We start from the raw sequence: 26,269 nt of genomic DNA, 5'->3' as shown, positions 1-26,269 counted from the left end.
TGTTTTATTCCCTCTAACAATATTGCACCACAGATAACAGGCATTGCCTAGTGCTTAAAATGATCTCAAAAAAGTGCTAGGTCTGTCTCTGACTAACAATGCAATTTACATACTTCAGAACAAAATGTCGGAGCTCAGACACTTTGTTAAATATGTTTATAATACTCCCTCACCTTAGAAGTCTAAAGTTTAGAGGCTGGATGACAGGTTTGCAACCTTGTTAGACCCAGCTCACTTTATACCCTGCACTTCCTTCATGCCAGATTGTGTGATCTTTGCCTGCTGCCATCCACTGGCTCTCAGTATCAGCACCATACCCCATATCTCTGTCAGTTTTGGCCACCCACTTTCAAATGCCGTAGCTCTCTGCTGCAGGTAACACCTTTGGTTAAACATATGATGCTAATGTGGGCACACTGCTAACTTCAGCCACATGTATAGATTTAGTGTCATACATAATGCCATCGCTGCACATGTCAGAATGTCCTAGAAGCCATACATGACTTTAATTGTGCCTGGCTTGGCTCTGTAATACAAGAGAGGTGGAAGAGGATTCAGGAATCTCTACCCCATCCATGAGCCCCAGAGCTGAGCCCAGGCACAACTGTAGTCCTTGTGCCCAGGAAGCACCAGGGTATGCCAGCCTAGTGTCACTGACAGTGCAACGTTCTCAAGAGGGAGAGTGAAAGGGACACGACCCTATTCCGCCCAGATCCTAAGAGCTGGCCCCACGTAGGGAGGAAGCACAACCTGCATCCTGTGAAGAGATGGTGAAGTGGCAACCATCCCCATTGTGCTCCTGGAGGGCATTATGTCTGCTTGATGAATAATGCTTCTAGGAGCGCTGGGGTAGGACCATTACACAGTCCTCTGTAGTGCTGGCTGTGCCTTTAAGATAAAATGTAGCCCTCATCATTTTTAGTGATGCTGACTAATAGGATCATGTTTATCTTAACTAGTTTGCCCTAACCAGCCTTTATGCTGAACACTATCAGTTTGGTATGACAGGGAAAGAAAACCAGGTATTTTTCTGTCAGACTGTTCTCTGTGATTTTTCTCCATATCAACAGCTGTCAAAGCCATCACGGAAGATAAGAGACTATAAAGTGCTTAACCCTGCTTTTTATGTTTAGGTTGCTGCCTTCTGCATTGCTCAGCAAACTTCTCCTGCAGCCACAGACAAAGTGGCTCTTATTTCAATATTGCAATATTCTGTGAGGCATAATGGTTGTGTTTTACTGTTTAAATTCTCTACATTGTGGGTGTCAGCACTCGCAGCAACAGCTAACCCCTGACACCAACGCACATAAAAATAAAAAATTAAGATAAAAGGGTCCACTGAAGACTGATGAGTTGTAGAAATAGTTAAAAATGCCCTGCCGACAAAGTGCCTTGCAAAATGTACCTGCTGATGCAGCAGTGATAGGAAAATGCCTTTTTATTTAAATATTTATTTAGTTTTATTTTGAAAAAGAAACTTTGAATCCTCAGCCACAAAAAGAGATGGTTTTTGGAGATCTAAAAAATGGACCAGATTGTCCAATCCCCTTATTCATTCTGAAAATATCATAGACCACTGTAGTCAATTAACTTACTTATGCAGTTAGGTACCATGACAATCAAGGTCTTTCTTACTCTTTGGGGTTCAGACCCCCTGATCTCCCCTTGGGATGTCTGGACCCTGATTGTCACAGATACTGCTTGACATGTTTTACCACTCTCACAGTCTCATTCAGTATGGAGTAAGGGCTCATTTTCCAAGAGGCACAAACCCACGGCCACATATTAATTGTGTGCTCAATTTATAAGCACAGTTATCAATACAAGATGAACTAATACAAGGAAATGTTATAACAGACTCTCCTTCTGTTTTTGCTGTTCAAGATTAATCTCAAAGGTCTTGGGCAACTGTATAAAATCCGCATTGGTCATGACAACAGTGGAAATGATCCTAGCTGGTACCTTGAGGAGGTGAGACTTGAAAGAATGGCCCGTACCTCTGACCGGGAGATTCGTCTGGCTGTAGACTGCTGGCTCTCTGAAGATCAGGATGATGGAGACACCTGGACAGAAGTAGCAATTGGAATGTCTGAAAAGGAGCTTTTGTCAAGTATGTGCTGCCTACATTATAACAAATATTTATTGAACCTGAAGGGCCATATTCTGGGTTGCTTTGTGAACTGTTCATACCTACCCCTCCCAGTGCAAAGCTGCCTGAAAGCCAGTGTGACCAGCCACAAGACAATCCCTCCCAACACAGAGCCAATGTGATGGTTCTGACAAAACCCCTTCTCTCCCAGAGGCCAAGGGATGTGGTCAGTTTATCCCTATGCTCCTGTGGTGCTTGGCTGCTGCAACTGCCCCCTAACACTGGCAAGTGGTGCTACTTAAAGCAACCAAAAGGCACACATTGACTGAGGAGCAGGGAACACCAAGATAGCTTGAAATACAATTAATGTCACCCACTCCTAAGTTGCACAAAATGCTTTGTAGTTGCAGCCCAGGATCTGGGCCAATGAGTAGTTGTTGCTTAAACCAGATTTGAGCTACTCTCTTTAAAATTGCAATGTATAACTTTAGGATGGATCTTTTGAAGGACATCAGAGGTTATCCACATTTCTGATGACACCACGACTCTCTATGAGTGGAGCAGAAAAAACACATACAACAATTAAAAAGAACAAAGAAACACATTTCTGGGATTTTATAGTGGCACAGGGAGCTGGAAAAATTATTTAATTTATCACTTCTTTATAGAATTCCCTTGACATTAACAGGATGATGGTTCAGCTAAGATCTGGCATCATAGGCCCCTGAACTAGACTTTATGTGTGTTATAGTTCAGGCAACATGCATGTGAGATGAGGTAGTAGGAATGCAAGGAATTAGTGGCTCAATGTATAGAAGGGTCATCCCACACTTAGTCAGTGACAATCAACTAATTCCAACATATGTGAACAAACTAATAGTTTTAGGAAGTAATCCATTTTCCCCAAAAAGCAATCTAGATTGGAACTGAGAAATTTTTTTCATAGATTTTAAGGCCAGAAAGAACTTTTAGATCATCTGTTTTGATCTACTACACAGCACAGGCCATCAAAATGTTGGGAAGGACAGAGATGCAAACTCATTCCCCCTCACCCCCTTGCCCTTTTCCCCATTTCCAGAATAGTATGCAATTTAAATAACACCCTCACTGATTAAAGCGTTACATAAATTAGGATTGAGCAGGTGGAACTGAGGTCCATATCATCTGGAAACAGTATTCGCATGAACCACAGTATCACTCTTGGGAACCCCTAGTGACATAAATGCCACATATTGGTGCAATAAGAAAATGAATGCCTGACTTTAGTGGAGTTGCATCAGGCATGAATTTGACTCTCAGGACCCGATTCTCTCCTGGGCAGTCATTTACAACTGTGCCAAGGAAGTATAAAATACTGCCATTCTGATATGTACACTCACTTTGGCCAGTTGTAAATGGCTACACAAGATGCAAGGTAGTGGAGAATCATGTCTACTGTGAATATTGTTGAGAATATGCTCAAAACAGGGCATTAGTACAGCCCTGTTAAAAGTGCTGGTACACTATTGCTATTGTTGTCTTTACAGGGACACCATCTTTGTTAAAATATGTGCAGCGAGTAAAAAATATTCATTATATGGGTTTTAGAAATTTAATATTTTTTAAGTTTATAGTTACAAATTAACTATTGATTTGGGGTTCATTTAAATTGAACATAAATATAAACTCAGCAGGGCTGCCCAAGGATTTTCTATTTCTCCATAACCAGAAAATGAAACTCTAGCCATTTGCATTTCCAATTTACAAGGGTAATTGCTTACAAGTACTGGACAAACCACATCGCAAGTCGTTTACCCAACCAAACAAATAATGTGCGGCATATTACCTAACAACAACCTGATGCGATTTTATAATTTGTCTCCAGTCCTTTCAAATCAATCTGGTACCTTTCACCAGCACTAAATTCACTTAATTAAAAAATAATAATAATTTGCCAAAAACATTAAACCAAATGGAAAAGAACTTTTATAATCTAAATTCATTGCATTTTTTATTGCTGTTCTTTGCCACTGATCTTTATTACGCATCTTTTCCCTCTAAATGATGTCCTCTCCCTGCTTTCTCCATTCAAAACTCCATTATCCTCCCAACACAGACTTGAAACCTTGGAGTTGATTTTGATTCCTCTTTCCCTTGCCACCTTCTACCTGCCCAATCCATTCCCTCAAATCCAGACTACTACCAGTTACTGTCAGTTCTTCCTTCAATCTCTAAAATCTCTTCTTTCATCTCCTTCTGTTTCTGACTTTGACAACTTTTCCTCCTGCTTGTCTCCTTACATGAGGTCAGTCAGTTCAATATGTTGGCACTAAAATAATCTTCCTGCTCAGAGTGATGCTTTCATCCTTCACTGGCTTCCCTTCATTTTCCGTGTCAAATTCAGACTTTTCACCCTTCAAGATTTTCTGCATAACTCTGCCTTTGCCTCTACGCTTCAGGTTTTATTTTTCCCCCACTTCCCAACCTACTAGCCCTCACATCTGAGTGCCTCTTCTTATCTCCTTCTCCTATCTCCTCATCATGCCTTCTCTCATATCACTCCTATTACACGTGGGACTCCTTCCTTGCAGTTCAGGACAGCCTTACTGACTTCCAGTGTTCATCATTTTACACCTACTGAATCAGCGTTCTTCAGACGTGACTTGGTTTGATCCCGTTGTGACTAGGGTGACCAGATAGCAAGCATGAAAAATCAGGACGGGGGAGCGGGAGTAATAGTTGCCATATAAGAGAAAAGCCCCTAATATTGGGCATCTGGTCACACTAAACAAACTCAAAGAAAATCTGTTCAATAGTTATTAAAATGACGGATGCTTAAGACTGACATATGTGGCCGGAATTGTGTCATGCAAAAAAAAAAAAAAAAGAAAAAAGAAAAAAAAAGGAAAAAGAAAATAAACTACAAGATAAAAAAAAAATCTGTAAGTGCTCACAATTTTATTTTAAATACTCATGACTTTAAAACTGCAGAACTCTTTTCAAACATGGCTTAAGCTTTTGATCTGAAAGAGCTATACAGTACAAGAAATGTCGATGTTTTTATTTGTTTTCAAATTATCTAACTGCAAACTGTGTAATGTGAACATAAAGGGGAAAAATCTATTTTGTCCATGCTTGAATACATCAAAAATGGTTGAACTAATTTGGCTCAAACTGTGACTATTATCGGACACAGGATACCTGACTGCATAGAGGACTTTTTGTTTGCAGCAGTATGGGAATTCCTATATTCTCAAACCCCTTGAAAAATGCAATATATCTGATTTTCTAGCATCTTTTGATACCATTGTATTACAGTGTTAGAAATGTTGGTTCTTTACTGCTTTAGCATCATTTCCAGAAGCCCTGCCAGCAGTGATGGTGCTGTCATGAAAGAGATTGTAAACATAATGGTTACAGTCAGTGGTGAGCTGGAGCCGGTTCGCCACCTCCGTGGGTGCTCCGGGGCTGGAGCACCAGGGGAAAATTTGGTGGGTGCAGAGCACGCACCGGCAGCTCCTCGCCTGGCCCCAGCTCACCTCACCTCTGCTCCTCCTCCTCCCCTGAACACACCGCCCCACTCCACTTCTCTGCCCACCCCCGCCAGGTTTCCCGTGAATCAGCTGTTCATGTGGAAAGCCTGGGAGGGCTGAGAAGCAGGTGGCAGCTTCACGCTCAGGCCCAGGGAGGCGGAGCGGAGGTGAGCAGGGGGGAGGGGGCATGACGAGGCCGCCCGCACTGCAGCATGTAACCCGGGGGGCATGCAGGGGAACCACTCCCTGCCCCAGCTCACCTCCGCCTCCCTGGGGCTGAGCGCGAAGCCGCCACTTGCTTCTCAGCCCTCCCCGGCTTCCCGCGTGAACAGCTGATTCGCGGGAAGCCGGGGGTAGGGGGGCGGAGAAGCAGAGCGGGGCGGCGCGTTCAGGGGAGGAGGCAGAGGTGGAGCGGAGGTGAGCTGAGGCCAGGCACAGGGCGGAGAGCTGCCGGTGGGTGCTCTGCATCCGCCAAATTTTCTCCGTGGGTGCTCCACCCCCGGAGCACCCAGGGAGTCGGTGCCTAAGGCACCACTTTTGATGTGATCAGTGGGGGGAGCAGCCACTCCCCCAGTTCCCCCCATAGCTATGCTACCCTGCCTCTAGGAGCCAGAGGGACCTGCCGGAATCTTCCTGGGAGCCGCCCCAGGTAAGCACTGCCGGGACTCCCCACCTCGCCCCCTGGCAGGTCCCTCTGGCTCTTAGGGGCGGGGCGCGGTGGGCATCCACTACAGTGGCCCACGAGACCCTCCTGCCCAGTTCTGGGGGCAGTCAGGGAACAGGGGAGAGGGGTGGATGGGGCAGGGGTCCCGGGGAGGGGCATCAAGGAACATGGGGGGTTGGATGGGGTAGGAGTTCCGGGGGGCGGGGGCGGTCCACGACCCCGTCGTAGGGTGAGGAGGGAACCGGTTGTTAAGATTTTGGCAGCTCATCACTGGTTACAGTGAGTATTGTGGCCACAGCTACAGTTAGTGGGCAACTTTAATATCAGTCTATGGCCCTGATCTTGCAAATATTTATGTATTAATCACTTTATGCGTATGAGTAGTGCATTGGGGCCTAAACCTCCCATACTTAAACTCTCAGCATAATTTTTGCATACAATGTTTGCCTGGTATGTTTTCAGGTATGTTTTACAGTATCAGTTCAAGTCAAGGAAATAAAATACCAGAGGAAATTATGAAGAAGTGGAAGAGGAGTCATGACTGAAATGTCTCCATGCCATAATGTTTGCATTTATCACTTGCCAAATAGTGGGGAAATTACAGCTTTTGGGGAACAATCGTTGAGTCTGCTGAAAATTTCACATGAAATAGCAGCTATGTAAACTAATAGCAGCTACCTGATCTGAAAATAATTTGGGCAATTTGTGTCATTATGATCACACAACTGTAAATGTTGAAAAAAGCTTATCTCATATGCAGACTGAGTGAACAAAATGTAAGTTATATTTCATCTTAAATTCATCTGCTATTAGCTAGGAGTCTAAACTAGTGAGGGCGACCATTTTAAAACTCTGATAATAGAGTTACTCTGAACAGTGTTGAGTTTGAAATGATGAAGTATAGTATTTGGAGAGAAAAGACAAACAGTTACAGAGCTGTGACTTTTAGTTTCTTATTCTTCCATTTTAATACTACCAGATATGCCTCTTCCACCTTCCCAAACATGTTAAGATGTCAACATCAATTTAGTCTTTCAAACAAAACTGGCTGCAACACTTTTAAATATATACAGTGGGCAAAACTGACAAATAATGTTGACCTCTAGGGTTTGAGTTTGCAAGCCATCCATGCAGGTAAATCCCTTTGAAGTAAATAGGAGTTCCACATGCAGAGTGCTTGCAGGATGGGGACCATAATGACTCTCATTGATCACCTGAGATCAAACAGTATTGCCAATCCCACATAACTCAAAAACCATGAGTCAGACCCCCCCCCACCAATTATTAGATGTTAAAAAATAATCCAGTTTGGATTCTCTGGTTTTTTTCATAGAAGTGTAGCACTGGAAGGGACCTTGGTAGCTCATCTAGTCCAGTCCCCTGCACTTATGGCAGGACTAAGTATTATCTAGACCATCCCTGACAGGTGTTTTTGAGACATTATGATGCACTTTGATCACCTTTCAAGCTTTTTTGCCACAATCATAGGAGATAGATACTTATTTTTTAAATGATAACTCAGTTTCTCATGTAATCACTGGACTCCAGGACCTGGGACTTTAAGAAAAACACCAGATAACACAAGGTGCATGATAAAATCTCAATAGTTAGCAAAACACTGAATTGTTATGGCCTGAAAAGGTACAAACTAGGTACCTAAGCGCTGTCTTTCCTCACTGAACTCCTGTAATAGTCTTTAATGTTAAGTAACCATTAGGTTCTTTTTTGAACATGTCTACTGTACCTGCTTTTACATCTGTCTTTGATGGAGGCTCTCAGAAGTTCACCGTCCTCTGCATGAAAGCATTTTACCTCCCTTGTTTCAATTTTTCAGTCCATGACCTTAGGTCCTAGGGTTTTCCATTTGATTTTAGAGCTTATTTAAAGAATCCTTATATAGCTACTTGAAGATTTCAATCGTATATTTTCCAAAAGGTCAGTTTAGTAGCAAGTGCTATCCTCGTTTTTCCAACCATTCTGTATTAATTAATCCTCCTAAATCATGTTGCCCTTTTCTAGACCTTTTTCTATCCTTTTAATGCCCTCATATTAGATTCAGCAGTCTAAACTCAGTTTAACAAATCTCTCTCATAATGTTAAAGTAATGTCTATTGGCTTGCATTCAATGGTTTTGCTTAGAGTGTATTTTCCAATATTTCTTCTGCTTTTTTTTAGCAAAGGCCTGATCCTCCACTCTGTTACAGCAGTTTTTTGCTGGCATAACTACACTGAAATCAATGGAATTACACTGGAATTAAACTGCTGCACTAGACTGGGGAGCCAAGCCCATCAGGCTCTAATTATGATAATTTTATGACTGACATTACATGGCAATGTGAAAAAGGTAGCAATTTTAAATGTATTATATTGTTGGCCCTTTGCTGACTAGTAGCAGCAGATTTGGATCTTTGGAGAATGTCAGGAAGAGAAGCTAATGATGCAAAGATTTCGGATATCTCCTAGTGTAAGTTATTTATTTACAGCAGTGGTGTGCAAACTTTTCCAGTCACCCCCTGCCTCGCCTTACCATTAACGGAATATGGCTGCGCCCCCCCCCCATTATTGCACAACCAAGGCTTCTTCAGCAGCAGAGCATGGGCTGAAGGCGGAGCTAGGGGTGGAACTGGGGATGGGGGAGGAGCTGGGGCTAGAGGTGGAGATGGTTTGGGGCAGAGAGGGAATGAAGGTAGAGTTGGGCCGGGGGTGGAGCACAACCAGGGCTGGGGGTGGAGTGGGACTGGGGGCAGATCTGACCTGGAGGCAGAGCAGGACTGGGGGCTGAACTGGATTGGGGAGGAGCAAGGCTGGGGGCAGAGCTGATCTGGGGGCAGAGCTGATCTAGGGGCAGAGCGGGGCTGGAAGCGTGGCGCTTCCTCCCTGCCTCCCATGGGGGCTGGCCCAGGCCCCCCCCCCAACATGTCTCCCCCCCTCCCCCCAAGCGTTCCTCTCTGCTCCCCTAGGGAGCCTGGGCCAGTTTGGGGACCACTGATCTATAGTATGCAAACAAGCCCAGTTTACCTTGAACAGACATGGCCAAATAAACAGCAAAACTACACACAGGCAATTTCACTTTTAGAAATTGCAGCTAAGGTGCCATTGTGTCCAGCCTGTAGATAAAAGCAGCTTCCTTTTCTGGCCCTGGGTTTCCAGCTTTCAATAAATCACTGCAGTATCGTGTCTCTCCCCTGGATCCATGTCTGCTATACCCCTTATCACAGAGTCACATGATCCTCATTGTTCTCAAATTTAGCTCAGGTGGGCTTGAGCATTAACATCCCCTTTTACCCAGCTGCTCCATAACACAAAGGAATTTGAGTAGGTCTGACTATAGCCAGTGTCCATTGGAGCTGGTGTCTGTGTGAGTCTCCATCTGGGCAAAAGGACGCTTACTATTCACAATCCACTCAATGACCACCTGGATGGAATTGCTGTAGTTATCCCTGGTTGGATTCTTTGATGAGATCATCTCTGCTTGACACTCTCTATGGAGATCTTTCTATCAAGTACACCATAACATGTATATCAGTTAATCAAAACATGCATTCCATTACTAACTTTACTATAAGAATATTATTTACTGAGCATTGTTAGTGTGTACAAAACCTAGAGTAAGACATGGTCTCTGCCCCAAGAGTTTAGAGCTTCCATTCTAAATTAGACAGAGTAGATAGTCTGTATATAACCAGAGCCAAAACTCTCTAGATGGTGAGATGAAGGTCTATTACAAAGAGGTGAAGAGATTTTGTTTTGGCTTTATATTTACTCAATATACACATCTTTCTTACTCTAAGTGGAATATTCAGACAGGTATCCACTGAAAAGTGATATTCAACGCTTATTATATTCTCTCTGGTTATCTCATGGTTTTACAGTTTTACTTAATACATTTAATATATGAGCCATTGATCTGCTCATATTCCTGTGCTATACTGCAATTCTTTCTAATTCTCTTCCTGTACATCCTGCATTTGCTCATTCAGTTTGATGTCACCCCCAAAGTAACTTGTTTGTACTTTGTTCCTGTGAGTCATTTGTTATTGAAGGGCTTACTTTTCAAATAGCCTGCTAAAACTGTGTGCCAGTTATTTGCCTTTGCAGTTTTAAGAATGCAAATTACTTGCAGATGCAAATAATATAGACGTTTGCCTAATTTGCTGGCACAATTATGTAGTTAGAAGTCTGCATCCTTTTGTTAGCACCTGCAAGTGGTTTGCATTTTCAGCATTTTGGGTGTGAATGGTTAGGGTGCAAAATTGTAAGTTCAGTCTTTGGGCCAGATTCCACCACTCTAACTAACTACATGAAGTACCTTCCTCCACAAATAGTCCAGGAGATCTGCTTACTCAATATAAGTAAGAATGGCAGAATCTAACCCATAGATGCTTTTGGGGAAATTTGACCCAAAAAGTATTGTGTACAATACCGATCACTGTTGCTCTTTACAAGTTGCTTTTCCCCCCTGTATAGTGGTCCTGTATAGTGATCTACCATTTCCCCAGTATAGTGGTCTACCATTACGTTCTGCCCTCCATCACCTGAACAGTTCCCTATTAATATGCTATAAGGTATTGTGCTAAAATCATTTTGAAATTAACTGAAAATTTCTCAATTATGTATTTGTCTGGATGAGGTCTTATATGTCATTCATGAAGTAGGCTTCGTCTTCGTAACATGATGGTGGAGCTCCCAGGAAAGCCATGATGTTGCAGAAAGTAGCGATTGCAATTCAGGAGGTGGCACTCTTCCCTCTGAGCCAGCACTGAACCAATGTCCTATGTTGGAATTATTAATAATATCTGAAATTATTAATATTAATATGGGAAACCACAAACACTAATTTAATTATAAATGCCTTTATTAAATCTAAAGGCCAAATGGTACTTATACAATTGCTCTAAACATGCCTAAAAAGCCAAAATAATAAGCATAATAATAGTACATCCAAACAATAACAAAACATTGATAAGCATTTAATCAAATGGGCTAAACCCCAGGATGCTCAGACCCATATTGATTGGCTCCTTGCTTCATTCCTTTTGGCCTTATGACTTTTATTATTTTCAAGGCCTTCCTTCTCCTTGCTAGGCAGGGTCTTTCTTTACCACACACATATTTCCTGAGCCAAACATAAGCTAACTCGAATTCTATAATTTCACATTTATCCTACACCCTATTTGGTGGTCGAGTGTTGGACTTGGAGATGCTGTTGTTTGGCTTAGACTCCAGTTCAAGGTAATTAAAAATCCTATGGCACTTTTTGCAAGAGTTACAGGTACTATTCTAAGTGTCATGGCCAAATTCTAATACCTAAATTCCCTTTGTAGCTACAAATACACATGTTGGTATTTTTAACTTCCTGTCCTAAATTCTTCTGAAGTGTTCTATACTGTTAAGGAACCACTGTATTCCACCCTGGAAAGGGCTACATTTCCATGATGGGTGAAGTGATTTGTGTGTGTGTGTGTAAGTGTTTTGGGACCCTTTTTCACGAAAAGTTCTATAAAAATGTCACATTATTATTAGAAGTAAGACTAGTATTTTAATAATAGTAGTATCTTTAGTTTATGCTTATTGTATATTGTTTAATACCAAGGTCAAAGTAGTTTGTTATATGTTCCTGGTTTCTACTCTGTCCCTTTCTTAAAGATTGCTCTTAAATGTATATTCCCGTGCTCCCCCAGTACTTTTCTTCTTTCCAGAGAACTATTAAAAATCTCCATTACTGGAACAGTAATCTCTCCTATTGTCTACTAGGTAGCAGAACTATGACCAGCTGTGATTCGAATAGAAACACTGCATGGATAAATTCCACTAAGATGTAACTAGTAGCAAATATATATATATATTAAAAACCCCTAATAACTGAAAAGTGTAGAAGAATACAGTAGTATGTAATTTCTGGAAATAATTATTTTGAAACAGAAGTTTTAGTACTATTTGGACAATTATGATAATATTACTGCATTTCAAAATATCTAAATAAAATAACTCTAAAGCACCTACTGTAAATAGAGTTTACCACCTTTAGCTGGCCATGGTCAATCTGATTTCCTAGTACAGACAATGTGCATATGCATGTATCTGTGAGTTCTCATAAGGTGGCATTATCATGATATTTGGTCAAATCCCAAAATTATTGAAGTGCGCACGTCTCATATATTACTTTCTCCTGTCTCGTCAGCAGAGACTACACGTGTTTTTTGTTTGCTTTGCTTTTGTGATGTTATTGTGGGAAGGCTGAGTCAAAGAAGTGGGTTTTGCATGAGGTTCATGATCATCCTGATCTCTTCTTGAGGTGAAATTCTGTGTTTTTCATGCACTAATTTCACTCTTGTTGATGACAGTCCCAGGTTTCCAGTGGAACATAGATCTTTGTCTGAGGTCATGATCATGCAGAGTGAAAAAGTCCCCAGGTAACTTAAGCCAATCCCAAAAAGGGCTTTGAAAAATAGTACTGAAACTTCGTATTTGGCCTAGTATTCAGCAGGGAGAGAGTGAAGAAAATAGGGCATTGGGGAACGCACACTTGATGGCCTGTTTTTTTAGCAGTTGGGCTGCTTTGTTCAGAACAAACTGTAACTTTTTAAGGTCAGTAGTCTCATGTTTAGGTACAGAGTATTACAGATTGAGCCTGGAAGTGATGAATATATGGATTGCTGTGGCTGATTACAAACAGGTCAGAAGGTGTGCCATCCTCTGGCCAGCTGTAGAAGGAAAAGTTCATATATTCATACATAAGAAAGAAAAATAATGCAAATGTTTGTCCTTTTTTAGTGGTGGTTTATGAACTCCATGTATATACTGGGTCTAAACTTGGTGCTGAAACAGATTCTAATGTATACGCCACCCTCATTGGAACAAGAGGAGATTCTGGCAAGCGAAAGCTCCATAGAGCTAAGAATAATAAAGTCAAGTTTCAGCATGGACAGGTAAAGGAAAAAATGTGCAAAACTGATCAGTGCTAGCAAATTATTTATAGCAAATAGTTTTTTCAACATATGTAGATATTTTCTGTTTCCACATTTATCCTTGAGCAGTTCAGTTTTCTCAGATATTTATTCAAAATTATTCACAGAATTAATTTATTTAATAATTTTTGGCCTGTAGATTCTGAATGAATAGTTTACTGTGAGTATTGGATATTCAGAATTCATGCTCTGTTTAGTTTTGATTGGACACGTAGATCACGGGGTTATGGTGAGGTTCACTACCATAACTACCTGATGGTAGTGTAGTTAATGAGGTTAATGGGATTCTATGGTAGTGTAGTTATGGTAGTGTAGGATCACGGGGTTAGGATGAGGTGAATATGATTCTAAGAATCAAGTTACATTCTGCTACTGCCCCCGACACACTCCCCACACTGGGGGGCGTGCTGAACCAATACACTAAACAGTAGGCTTTAGAGGAGGTAGTATAGAGCTGGCCACGCCAGTTCTGTGCTGCTAAGGGTATGTCGACACTGCAATCAGAGGTGTGACTACAGCACATGTAGACATACCCAGGCTAGCTTTGATCTAGCTAGCTTGAATAACCCCAGCAGTGAAGCTATGGCAGCACAGGCTAGCCACAGGCTAGCCACTCCCAGGTGGAGTTGTACGGCCCATGCTCCCACTTGTGCTGCTCTGTGGCTCTTGTTATTCGAGCTAGTTCAATCAATGCTAGCTCAGGTATGTCTACACATCTGTCATCACAACTCTGATTGCAGTAAACAACCACCTTTATTTATATATTAATGTTACTTCAAGCAGTTTGTGCTTGAACCTGCCTCGGACATGTGCAGCATCGTAGCTATAGGCACCAAATAAAAAGCAATGATCAGCACAGGAAGTTCAGCAAAACCTGATCCTGCATGAATGAGAACACTACTTTGCATCCTCTTTCTCTGTTCATCAGCAGTAGGCGTACAACCCAAGAGGGGAACTCATTGCTAAATATCTCACTAATATGGTGAATCATGCTTATGCCAGATGTCCTGAAAAATAACCATTCCCCAGCCATACTTTGCCCTTTTTAACCCTCCTTGCTACCACTCAGAACAGAGGGTTCAGTGTTAAGCTACATCTGGAAGCAACAATCATGTCCATGCCCCTGAACATCATGCAAGGACCTACATGATCAAGTCCTTTATCAACCTCATTTTGATGATTCTGCAGGTGGATATCTTCTTCATAAAGGCTGTATCACTAAGAGACCTGAGGAAACTTGTGATTAGCCATGGTGGAACTGGTCCAGGTAGGAGTTAATTTTCTAGTGACTAATCTGTTTTGTGAGCTATCTTACAACACAATACTCTTTATTTGTACACATAACATCCTTCATACAAAGTGTTACAAAAGACCTTGCAGTGAGAAGAATAAAAAAGAGACACAAGTACTTATTCCCTCAGACTAGTCACATTGGTGGGATTATGGAAAGCTATGGTAATGGGCAGCAAAAGGCAACTGGGATTTAGTATCAAATAACATCAGTTAGCTGTTGGTTTTCAAGCTGATTTATAACAGAGTGCTATTTATTTGTCATATGAAGTACCAAAGAAGAATTCACAAGGGTAACTCATACGGAGCTAGATAAAATGATTCTTCAGTAGATAGTGAATGAAAATGAGATACAGGAATAAAGTTAGAGCCGTGCTTTGACTGCCACTTTGCCACCAAGTGGAATCTCAGCCCTGGTCTACACTACGAGTTTAGGTCGAATTTAGCAGCATTAGATCGATTTAACCCTGCACCGGTCCACACGATGAAGCCATTTTTTTTAATTTAAAGGGCTCTTAAAATCGATTTCTGTACTCTTCCCCCGATGAGGGGATTAGCGCTGAAATCAACCTTGCCGGGTCGAATTTGGGGTAGTGTGGTTGCAATTCGACGGTATTGGCCTCCGGGAGCTATCCCAGAGTGCTCCATTGTGACTGCTTTGGACAGCGCTTTCAACTCAGATGTACTGGCCAGGTAGACAGGAAAAGGCCCGTGAACTTTTGAATTCCATTTCCTGTTTGGCCAGCATGGCAAGCTCCAGGTGAGTGCAGATCTCATCAGCAGAGGTGACCATGATGGAGTCCCAGAATCACAAAAAAGCTCCAGCGTGGACTGAACGGGAGGTATGGGATCTGATTGCTGTATGGGGAGACAAATCCGTGCTATCAGAACTCCATTTCAAAAGACGAAATGCCCAAATATTTGAAAAAATCTCCAAGGGCATGAAGGACAGAGGCTATAACAGGGACCTGCAACAGTGCTGCTTGAAACTTAAGGAGCTCAGGCAAGCCTACAAAAAAACCAGAGGGGCAAACGGCCGCTTGGGGTCAGAGCCCCAGACATGCCGCTTCTATGATGACCTTCATGCCATTCTCGGGGGTGCAGCCACCACTACCCCACCCCTGTGCTTTGACTCCATCAATGGATTATCACGCAACAGGGATGAGCATTTTGGGGACGAGGAAGATGAGGAGGAGGAGGAGGAGGTTGAAGATAGCGCACAGCAAGCAAGCAGAGAAACTGTTTTCCCGGAGAGCCAGGGACTGTTTCTCACCCTGGATCTGGAGCCAGTACCCCCCGAACCCACCCAAGGCGGGCTCCTGGACCTGCCAGGCAGAGAAGGGACCTCTGGTGAGTGTACTTTGTAAATATAATACATGGTTTAAAAGCAAGCATGTTTAATGATTAATTTGCCCTGAAGACTTGGGGTGCATTCGCGGCCAGTCCAGCTACTGGAAAAGTCTGTTAACATGTCTGGGGATGGAGCGGAAATCCTCCAGGGCCATCTCCATAAAGCTCTCCTGGATGGTCACTCCTCATGGTCACCTGGTTGAAATAGGGTAATTTTATTAAGGGGACATTCAGAGGTGGCCATTCCTGCTGGGCTGTGTGCCTGTGGCTGAACAGAAATCTTCCCCGCTGTTAGCCACGCGATGGGGGAAGGGGTGAAGCCATCATCCCAGAGAATTGGCGGGGGGTTAGTTGGGTTTGTGCTGCACATTAACCTGAAAACCGCAGCCCCTCCTTTTAAATTGCCAACCCATTTTAAATGGCCAACCCAATGGCTGCTTGGTGTGGGAAATGAGGGCGCTGCTGTTTGAAACCATTCCCACATGTTATGAAGGTGAAAGAAGCCAAAAGATTGTGGCTTACCATGGCTGCCTGCAAGCCGAATTCTGTTGCCCGGCCCTGCGTGTGTGATCTCTCACACCAAACCGGCAGACCCTCAATATAAGAGGCAAAATGCGACCTTGTACCGAAAGCACATGTGCTATGTAATGTTAACAGCAAGGTTCACCGTGAAAGAGTCTACCCATTGTTCTCTAAAATGTGTCTTTTTAACTCCTACTCTCTCTTTTTTTCCCTCCCACAGCTGCCAATGTTTCAATGCTCACACTATCATCTCCGTCCCGGAGGCTAGCGAAGATTAGAAGGCGAAAAAAACGCACTCACGATGAAATGTTCTCTGAGCTCATGCAGTCCTCCCATACTGAAAGATCCCAGCAGAATGTGTGGAGGCAAGCAATGTCAGAGTCCAGGAAAGCACAATATGAACGCAAGGACAGGTGGCAGCTTGAAGATGATAGGTGGTGGGTTGAAGATGATAGATGGTGTCAGCTTGCTGACAGAAGGCAGGAGGCAATGCTGAGGCTGCTGGAGGATCAAACTGATATGCTCCGGCGTACGGTTGAGCTGCAGCAAAGGCAGGAGCACAGACCGCCACTACAGCCCCTGTGTAACCAACCGCCCTCTTCCCCAAGTTCCATAGCCTCCTCACCCAGACGCCCAAGAACGCGGTGGGGGGGGCCCTCTGGGCACCCAAGCACTCCACCCCGGAGTACTGCCCAAGCAACAGAAAGCTGGCATTCAATAAGTTTTAAAGTGCAGTGTGGCCTTGTCCTTCCCTCCTCCCCCACCCCTCCCGGGCTACCTTGGCAGTTTTCCCCTTATTTGTGTGATGAATTTATAAAGAATGCATGACTTTGAAATAACAGTGACTTTATTGCCTCTGCAAGCAGTGATCGAAGGGGGAGGGGAGGGTGGTTGGCTTACAGGGAAGTAGAGTGAACCAAGGGGGCGGGTTTTCATCAAGAAGAAACAAACAGAGCTTTCACACCATAGCCTGGCCAGTCATGAAACTGGTTTTCAAAGCTTCTCTGATGTGCAGCGCGCCCTGCTGTGCTCTTCTTACCACGCTGGTGTCTGGCTGTGCGTAATCAGCGGCCAAGTGATTTGCCTCAACCTCCCACCCTGCCATAAACATCTCCCCCTTACTCTCACAGATATTGTGGAGCGCACAGCAAGCAGTAATAACAATGGGAATATTGGTTTTGCTGAGGTCTAAGCGAGTCAGTAAATTGCGCCAGTGCACTTTTAAACGTCCAAATGCACATTCTACCACCATTCTGCACTTGCTCAGCCTGTAGTTGAACAGCTCCTGACTACTGTCCAGGGTGCCTGTGTATGGCTTCATGAGCCATGGCATTAAGGGGTAGGCTGGGTCCCCAAGGATAACTATTGGCATTTCAACATCTCCAACGGTTATTTTCTGGTCTGGGAAGAAAGTCCCTTGCTGCAGCTGTTGAAACAGACCAGAGTTCCTGAAGATAAGAGCGTCATGTACCTTTCCCGGCCATCCCATGTTGATGTTGGTGAAACATCCCTTGTGATCCACCAATGCTTGCAGCACCATTGAAAAGTACCCCGTTCAGTTTATGTACTCGCTGCCTTGGTGCTCCGGTGCCAAGATAGGGATATGGCTTCCATCTATTGCACCACAGTTAGAGAATCCCATTGCAGCAAAGCCATCCACTGTGACCTGCACATTTCCCAGATTCACTATCCTTGATAACAGTAGCTCAGTGTTTGCATTGGCTACTTGGATCACAGCAGCCCCCACAGTAGATTTGCCCACTCCAAATTGATTCCCGACTGACGGGTAGCTGTCTGGCATTGCAAGCTTCCACAGGGCTATCACCACTCGCTTGTGAACTGTGAGGGCTGCTCTCATCTTGGTATTCTTGTGCTTCAGGGCAGGAGAAAGCAAGTCACAAAATTCCATGAAAGTGCCCTTACGCATGCGAAAGTTTCGCAGCCACTGGGAATCGTCCCAGACCTGCAACACTATGCGGTCCTACCAGTCTGTGCTTGTTTCCTGGGCCCAGAATTGGCATTCCACAGCATGAACCTGCCCCATTACCACCATGATGTCCAAATTGCTGGGGCCCGTACTTTGAGAGAAGTCTGTGTCCATGTCCTCATCACTCTTGTCACCATGCTGCCGTCACCGCCTGCTTTTGCGGGTTCTGGTTCTGCATATACTGCTGGATAATGCAATTGGTGTTTACAACGCTCATAACTGCTGCGGTGATCTGAGTGGGCTCCATGCTTGCCGTGGTATGGCATCTGCAGGAGAGCAGAGTCGCAGCTGAAGCAGCGGGTGGATGACGATGCTGACAGCAATACGGCACCCGCATGGAAAAAGGTGCGAAACTATTGTCGGCCGTTGCTTTCACAGAGGGAGGGAGGGGGAGCAAGGGGTAGGCTGGCAGCAGATGGTGCAGTACGACTGCTAGCCATCGTCATCTCCTGGGTGCTTGCCAGCAGACGGTGCAGTACGACTGTAGCTGTCGTCGTTTCCAGGCAGACTGAATCTCCATGAGATGAAACTTAAGAAGAGAATGACTTGGAGTCACTCCCATGTCTGCCCAGGCACTGCTGACTGACCTCACTGAGCTCGGCCAAGAGCACCCAGGAGACGATGCCGACGACGTCTACCAGTCGTACTGCACCATCTGCTGCCACAAGGCAATGAGCTACTGCTGTGTAGCAATGCAGTACCGCGTCTGCCAACACCCAGGACACGTACGGTGACGGTGAGCTGAGCTCCATGCTTGCCATGGTACGGCGTCTGCACGGGTAACCCAGGAAAAAGGCGTGAAACGATTGTCCACCATTGCTTTCATGGAGAGGGGAGGCTGACAACATGTACCCAGAACCACCCGCGGCAATGTTTTTGCCCCATCAGGCATTGGGATCTCAACCCAGAATTCCAGTGTTGCAGTGGAGACTGCGGGAACTGTGGGATAGCTACCCACAGTGCAACGCTCCAGAAGTCAAGCTAGTCTCGGTACTGTGGACGCACTCCGCCGACTTAATGGTCTTTAATGGTCTTAAGTGGGGACACACACAATCAACTGTATAAAATCGATTTCTAAAAAAACAACTTCAATAAATTCGACCTAATTTCGTAGTGTAGACAGACCCTCAGAGAACCATAATAACAACATCCTAGCGGTGAGGAGGACACAGAGAAAATGTGGCAGCACTAGGCCATTTGCTTCATGTGTACTGGGCAGTGTGGGATTGTTCCTGCGGATGGCATTATATATACTCTGCATGGTCTCAAACAAAATGAGAGTAGCCTTGATCATATCTGCGGATAAGAAGAGAGCCTCCTGCAGGGCCCTGAGATCAGTATCAATTTGTAATACAGTTGAGAATCACTGGCATAGTGTAAAAGAACAGAGCTGACATTTTGAAGTGGCTACAGTAAAGTATTTGCAGACTAGAATCAGATTGGATCTCCTTAGCTAAACCGGGTCAAACCTAGTCAATACTCATAATTGAGGATCAGATTGCATTGTTTTAGGCTCTGTGTAAACATATGGTCCTTGCTCCAAAGAGTTTACAATCTAATTAATGACCAGATGCAATGGGTAAATGTAACAAGCAATTGGAGGGAAGGTGGGGAGGAGGATAAGGGTTATATTAATACGTCTGACAAGGTGAATGAAATATCTTTTATTGGACCAACTTCTGCTGGTGAAAGAGACAAGCTTCTGAGCTACTTAGAGCTCTTTGTCAGATCCAATAAAAGATATTACTTAATCCACCTTGTCTCTCGAATATCCTGGGACCAACATGGCTACAACAGCGCTGCAAACAATAATAAGTTTGCACAGTTACTTAATCTTGCATTATGCACAATCTGATGGCTTCAAATCATTTACACTTTCTTTTAAAGTAATAATTTCCTTCTGCTCCTAATGCTTGGCTGGAATGGGCATTGCCTAAGAAAAAACCTGGGGAACCTCGAGGTGTTCTGATAATTCAATAGGTAGCATTCTTCCTTCTGAGTCAGTACTGGGCCAATGCCCTGCCCACTATCCCATGGGAAATATCTTTTGGATAAAATATGAAAACAAGGTCTTGAACATACCTTTTGTCCTTTTTGCAAGAATGCTAGTGTTAAACAGGGCATCATGGCCAAATTCTAAATTACGGAATTATATTCAGCCTACCTAAATCCGTCCTGTGTTTTCAGTTGACTAACTTATTACTCAATTCCTCTCTTTATAATGATGGTTATTGTGTGTATCTTGCCCAGAAAGTGTACTAGTCACTAGTTTGATATTGCTGGTAGAGAATGGCTGCTGTGTTCTGCCCCAGAGAGTGGTGGTTGGTGAGTGGTAGTTTGGTGCAGTTCAGTGATAGGTAAGTGAACGCTATATGAATAATCTGTTAAATGCTTGGATCTTTCACAATCAAAGTGTTACATAAATGTAAGTTATGTGATTACGCTGGGCAATAACTTTTAAGAAGTTTAGTTGAGAGCGCACTTTGCTCTCTTCATAGAAGGAAAAAGCTGAACTAAAATGTGTCCTTGAAACCAAGGCTTAAAGAAAACACAAATTTGAAAGGCTTAGTGAAGAGGTTTTCACCTCAGTAGAAGAACCCCTTCTGTTCAATATTTTTTTTCCAGTCAATCTAATGGTCATTCAGTTTTTACACCATACTTTGCCTTGGTGGTTTATTTAAAGTGATTTTTATTGAACTTTTTTCAAGATTGAAAGCTTATATTTTTCAGAGACCGTATAAGGCTATTGTAAGAACACACATGAATGAGGATGTTATATATTAATCCAATGCTCTCCAAATTCATAATGTCATGTACTTCATTCCCAAAGGACCAAGGTTTCTGGTTCTTTCAGTGAATCATGGTAAATTGCACAAGCAGAATGTTGTCCCCACATGTGAACCTGAACAAAAGGAATAGAAGAGCATAGATTGAAGTGGAAGTGGGGGTGGCAGTTTACAGATGCTGGTACACTCCTGTCTCCACACAAAGAATACTCTGCTGGAATCAAAATAGTCTCTTGCCCATGCACAGGAATATTGTGCCTTAGTAGTGGAATGGGAATCTTGTGAGAGTATTAGGTTAATGTTTTCACTTCTTTAGCTGAGTTTTGACCTAATGAGATCTGCTGTTGGGATAACAGTTGTTTCAACTTTTCTCTTAAAGATATTATTTTTTTCCTCCACAAAAATACAAGCTTGCAAGTAAACTTTTGTCATTTCAACCCAGGCAATGGATGGTTCCTTGATAAGGTTGTTGTCAAATTTAAAGAGGAAGACGATGACCAAGAAGTTGTGTTTCCCTGTAACAGGTATGCCATTCGTGGGAAATCAGAACTATAGTTTGTTATACTGCAAGCAGCTTAAGGAAAACATTGCAAGACAGGAGCCAAACACTTAAAAAAACCCACTTTGCTGCCTGCACAAAGCCCGAATATATGAATCCTGCCCAGCAGTCTTCCAGGGAGTAATGGGTGAACAAAATTCACTGCTCCAAGCCAGGCAGAAAAGGCTGCTGGATCAGCATGGAGGGGCATGGAGTAAGATGAAAAAGGTCAAAAGCCAAATGTTCTGTGGGTGAAAAGTGCAATAGTTTTTCCTTTACCTTGCACGTACATACCATATAAAACTAAATAATGTTTCAATTCTCTGCTCCTTAAAAGATATTACATTAAAAATTTCCAATCATACGGATTTAGGCCAGTTCATTTTGCATTTCCCAGTCACTAAAGGTCATTAGCATGAACCTAATATATTGGAAAACTTTGAAGAGAACTTTATATCTAGATGCAAAAAAAATATTAGTTTATATTGTCTTAGAGGATGGTTAAAATGTTTCTGCTCACTTATCAAAGGTCTATTTCCCTATCTCAATGCTGGCTCTAGAATTTTGCTGCCGTAGGCAAAATTGAAAAATATCCAACTCTCTCAGCCTCCAGTCACAGCCACTAAACATTCTTTTGCTCCAGATATTTTGCCACCCTAGACAACAATCTAGCCTTCAGCAGTTTGTATGTTGAAGCAACCACCATATGAATTTTAGATAGTTTTGCAGCAGACAGAGTTATAGATGAATATATGTGAATGTGTGTATTATATCTATATCTAACAATATAGAAAGGATTCAGAGAAGCATATTTTAAAATCAAGCAGATTATGCATTGCAGTACAGGCTTTCCAAATACTCGAAGTATATACACATTTGGCTACAAAATAGTTGTTCATGTCAGCTCAATCATTTTTAGGGTGGGGGTTTTCTTACAATCTTGATTATCAATTAGAAATTCAGTTAAGAAAGGAAACATTGTCTGTTTTTAAGTGAAAATTGCCCTCTAGCTTAAACAAAAAATTCAATTTGCAAAAATCCTGCAAATTGTTAGCTAATAACTATTTTCTTCTCTAAAACTATTATTGTAATGATTAGTTTTTTATCTATTAGGCTGTTTAATTAGTTTGGTTTACATTAAAGTTGATTATTTGAAGAGTAGACAATTGTTTCTGTAATGTCAGAGAGATTTTATAAGATTCCTCCTAAGGGAGGAATACTTGACTAAGACTGTGGACTTGCTATAAAACTGCCGTGTCAAAAAGAACTTATTGAGCACTAGAAAAAGGTTAGAGACATTATCTATAGAACTAGAGGGGCTCTGTAATTCTTTGCCTACAGTAAGTGCTAACAGTGAACCAAAGTTTCCTGTCTATTTTTAAAAATGGTTAGTGATCTTTTGCTTCCTTGGAGGGGATTAGAAGAGAATTCACAAAGGTTAATTAAGGTATTTATTGCAACAATAGTTTAAACATAATGGAGTCTCGTCTTCTCTCTATGCACAAGAGATTTATTCACATAGTTACTTTGTATATGGAGAGTAGAATGAATTGCAGTTGTTTAGATTTAAACAAAGGATACAGCAAAAGGGAGCCACTAAGTTGGAAGCTTATAATGATTACCAGTATTTTTAAAAAAGAGAACCCATGTAATGGCTGTAAAACATTCTAATGTATGATAGGGGGATCAGTTGAAGAAGTATGTGGGGGTATTTTTGTAGCACGTCAAGTTTAGGGTTAAGCCCTTAAATTCTGTAATGTACAGTGAAGGGCAAAATTGAGGTGAAATTCACCTTCATACCTGCCCGGTCCATAGAATCTCTAGAAGCCTCGTAGAGCTTAGAATCTAAGGAACCTGCCAATACTTACTAGTAACTACCAGGTGTAGTGCTAACACCATGAGTAATCCCACTGCCTGTGGTATAAGTTGGCATGGTTTCACTGAATGAGCGGAGCTGTGCCAATTCATACCAGCCGAGAATTTGGCCCAGTAAGTGTTTACAAGACTTAGCTTGACAAGAGATGCACAAAGAACATTGGTGAAAGGAGGGGAAATGCTGAGCTTCCTCATAAAAAGATTAATTACTAACTGCCGTAACTCTAATTATTATCTCTTTACAATGAAAGATGGTTAGATGAGTACCAGGATGATGGGAAGACTGAGCGAGAGCTAATTGCTAAAAGTAAGTATTCCAGTAGAGAGAATTTGCATTATAACAATATTCTAGATATCAAATGATTAGTTATGGCTGAGAATATGAAAATTCTTTGTGAATGTGATTATAAATTTAGACATACTTGTTTGCTGATAAAGCTACTTAAGATAAAGCTTTTTTATTTGTTTATTTATTTTAGAAAATGGTAATTCGCAGAAGGCATCCACCAAAGGTGAGAAACACTCTATATTCTCCTCCCAGAACTTTGACATTGAAATTAAACTCAGTTTCAATATAAAGTGAACAAATAAATGAAGCAAATTAGTTCCCTTAGACAGTAATCATTTATGTAAAGTCTCAAGTATTAGGGGAAATGCACAGAACTTGGCTGACGATGCTCTATAAAGGTGACCTGTTATGTCTTTTCAAATGAATTGAGCAAAGGAGATACTTCACACAAACCATTTTTGGTTTTCTTCCCATTTCTATTATTCAGTCCTGAAATCAGTCAGAAATTCCTCTGAGAACAGATTTCAAGAAATGGTTTGTTTACCCAATGCCACTGTCATTTAATACACAGGGACAGCTCCCCCAACAACCATCAGTGAGTTGAAAAATGTATTGTGAAGTGACAGTGGAAACAGTTTCAGGTCAGAGTTCAGAAGGGTTTTTCCAAAAGAATCCAGAAATAATTTAGACTTAAGCTATAAAATTGGTCAGTGTAGTTAAATGCAGTATCTTCATTTGGTTGAATAAAATTGGCTGAGTTAATGAAATCTGAATATTAGAAATCTGTCTGTCTACTTACCTATCCACAGATATAGCGCCTATCATTCTAGTAGCTCAAGTATTTAACACTATAAATAACCTCTTTTTTTCTTCCTTGCCAGCTTTAAGGAGAAATAACTTGATGAGTTCATAGGTGTTTGATTTACATTTGTGGGTTAGTGTGGTGGGTGAGTTGGTGTCTGTATCTGAAAATCTTAGTGAGGGAAAATAAAGTCAAAGAACTGAGCTTTGCATTTAGTTTTGAAAATGGTTACTTGTGTGGTTACTTATCTTTTGTGGGGTATGCCCCATAGGCTAAATCTAGGTCCAACTTCAGCAAGTTTGGTGTCCTGCTCTCAAAGTCTCCCCTATTGGTCAACAGTTGCATTGTTCTAGTGGAATGGAGCTTTCATGGATGGAGAGGCAATTTCTCAGGTAGTTAGAGTTATTCCCATGGAGAGCTTTGATTATCACACCAGAGACCTTGAAGTGGACTCTGCATTCAGTAAGCTTTCCATTCATATTGGAGCATCAAGGAGATGTATTCATGGCTGCCTGTGTTGCTAAGCAGATGGACTACTGTTTTTTGTGCTAGTCTGAGTTTTACCAGGCTTTGTGACTTCATTCTGACATGTATTCCATTGCAATAATCAAGCATGAATGCATGTGTCTGACAGGATGTGGCACAATCTTTTGGCCAGCCAATAAGGTAGTGAGGTGTTCTTTATCTTATGTCTATCTGAGCCTTCGGTAGCATTGAGACATCCAGAAGGACACAAAAGCTGATTAGTCAGTCTGAGGGCAGATGTTCTCAATAATGGGAGTGTTAAAGAGGAAGCAAGTTTTTTGAAAAGCCTCCCTCGGCCTATCAGAACACTTCCATCTTGCTGGATTCATCGTTAGCCATCTGTTCTTCATCCAAGTGCTGATTTCAGCTGGGCATGGAGAAAGCCAGGAGATGGTACTGTTTGATGTAAAGGAGATGTAGAGCTGTGTGTCATCTGAGTACTGGTGACATTTCAGCCTGTGTTATCTAATCAGCTATGCCATATAGCTTTTGAATGATATAAGAGACAAGACCAAGGCTTGTGGGAGGTTAACAGAACAAAGGAGTTAGGAAGGAGGTCTTGAACTCAACCCACAGGTATCCATCCATTCATGTGCAGTATCTGGGTGTATGTCAAAGTAGAGAGAACTCCCCAGAGCCACAGACCCTTGATGGAGAAAACCTTTGTTCTGACCTCTCAAATCTGTTTCAACTCTGCTGATCTCAGTTGGTACTGCAGATCATAGTATGACAGGTATACACCCTCTTGCAGACTGTATTTAAGGCTTTAAACACTAAACACGCTCACAGAATAACAGACAACCAGTGCAGATGGCAGCACACTGGTGTTACTGATTCTCACAAGTGAAGGCCCTTGAGCAGTTAAGATGTCACATTCTTCAGTAATTGCAGCCTGCAAGTGAGTTCCAAGAGAAGCCACCAGAAAAAGGCATTGTAGTAATCCAGCCTTACCTCAAGGTCACCGAGGCATGGACACTGTGCTGAGCATGGAGCACTGTCTGAAAGCAAAGGTCACCACATCAAAATAGTTGAGAGATAATAAGCCACTCTCGAAACCCAGAGAATCTCCCTC

The 26,269-nt window shown here is 42.5% G+C and overlaps 1 protein-coding gene across 1 annotated transcript in view; it reads left to right on the top strand.

Moving 5' to 3' along the window:
* Positions 1–26,269, top strand: part of RP1 (RP1 axonemal microtubule associated) — a 268,493-nt gene that overhangs the window by 128,234 nt on the left and 113,990 nt on the right. Inside the window, exons 26-31 of the mRNA XM_074944372.1 lie at positions 1,885–2,110; positions 13,040–13,194; positions 14,422–14,500; positions 21,611–21,692; positions 23,833–23,888; positions 24,061–24,093. Of these exons, the coding sequence (XP_074800473.1) occupies positions 1,885–2,110; positions 13,040–13,194; positions 14,422–14,500; positions 21,611–21,692; positions 23,833–23,888; positions 24,061–24,093 (631 nt within the window). The remainder of the gene's footprint in view (positions 1–1,884; positions 2,111–13,039; positions 13,195–14,421; positions 14,501–21,610; positions 21,693–23,832; positions 23,889–24,060; positions 24,094–26,269) is intronic.

The sequence above is a fragment of the Natator depressus genome, chromosome 2 (assembly GCF_965152275.1).
Source record: "Natator depressus isolate rNatDep1 chromosome 2, rNatDep2.hap1, whole genome shotgun sequence".
Taxonomy (NCBI): domain Eukaryota; kingdom Metazoa; phylum Chordata; order Testudines; family Cheloniidae; genus Natator; species Natator depressus.
This window is presented reverse-complemented; position numbering and strand designations above follow the sequence as displayed.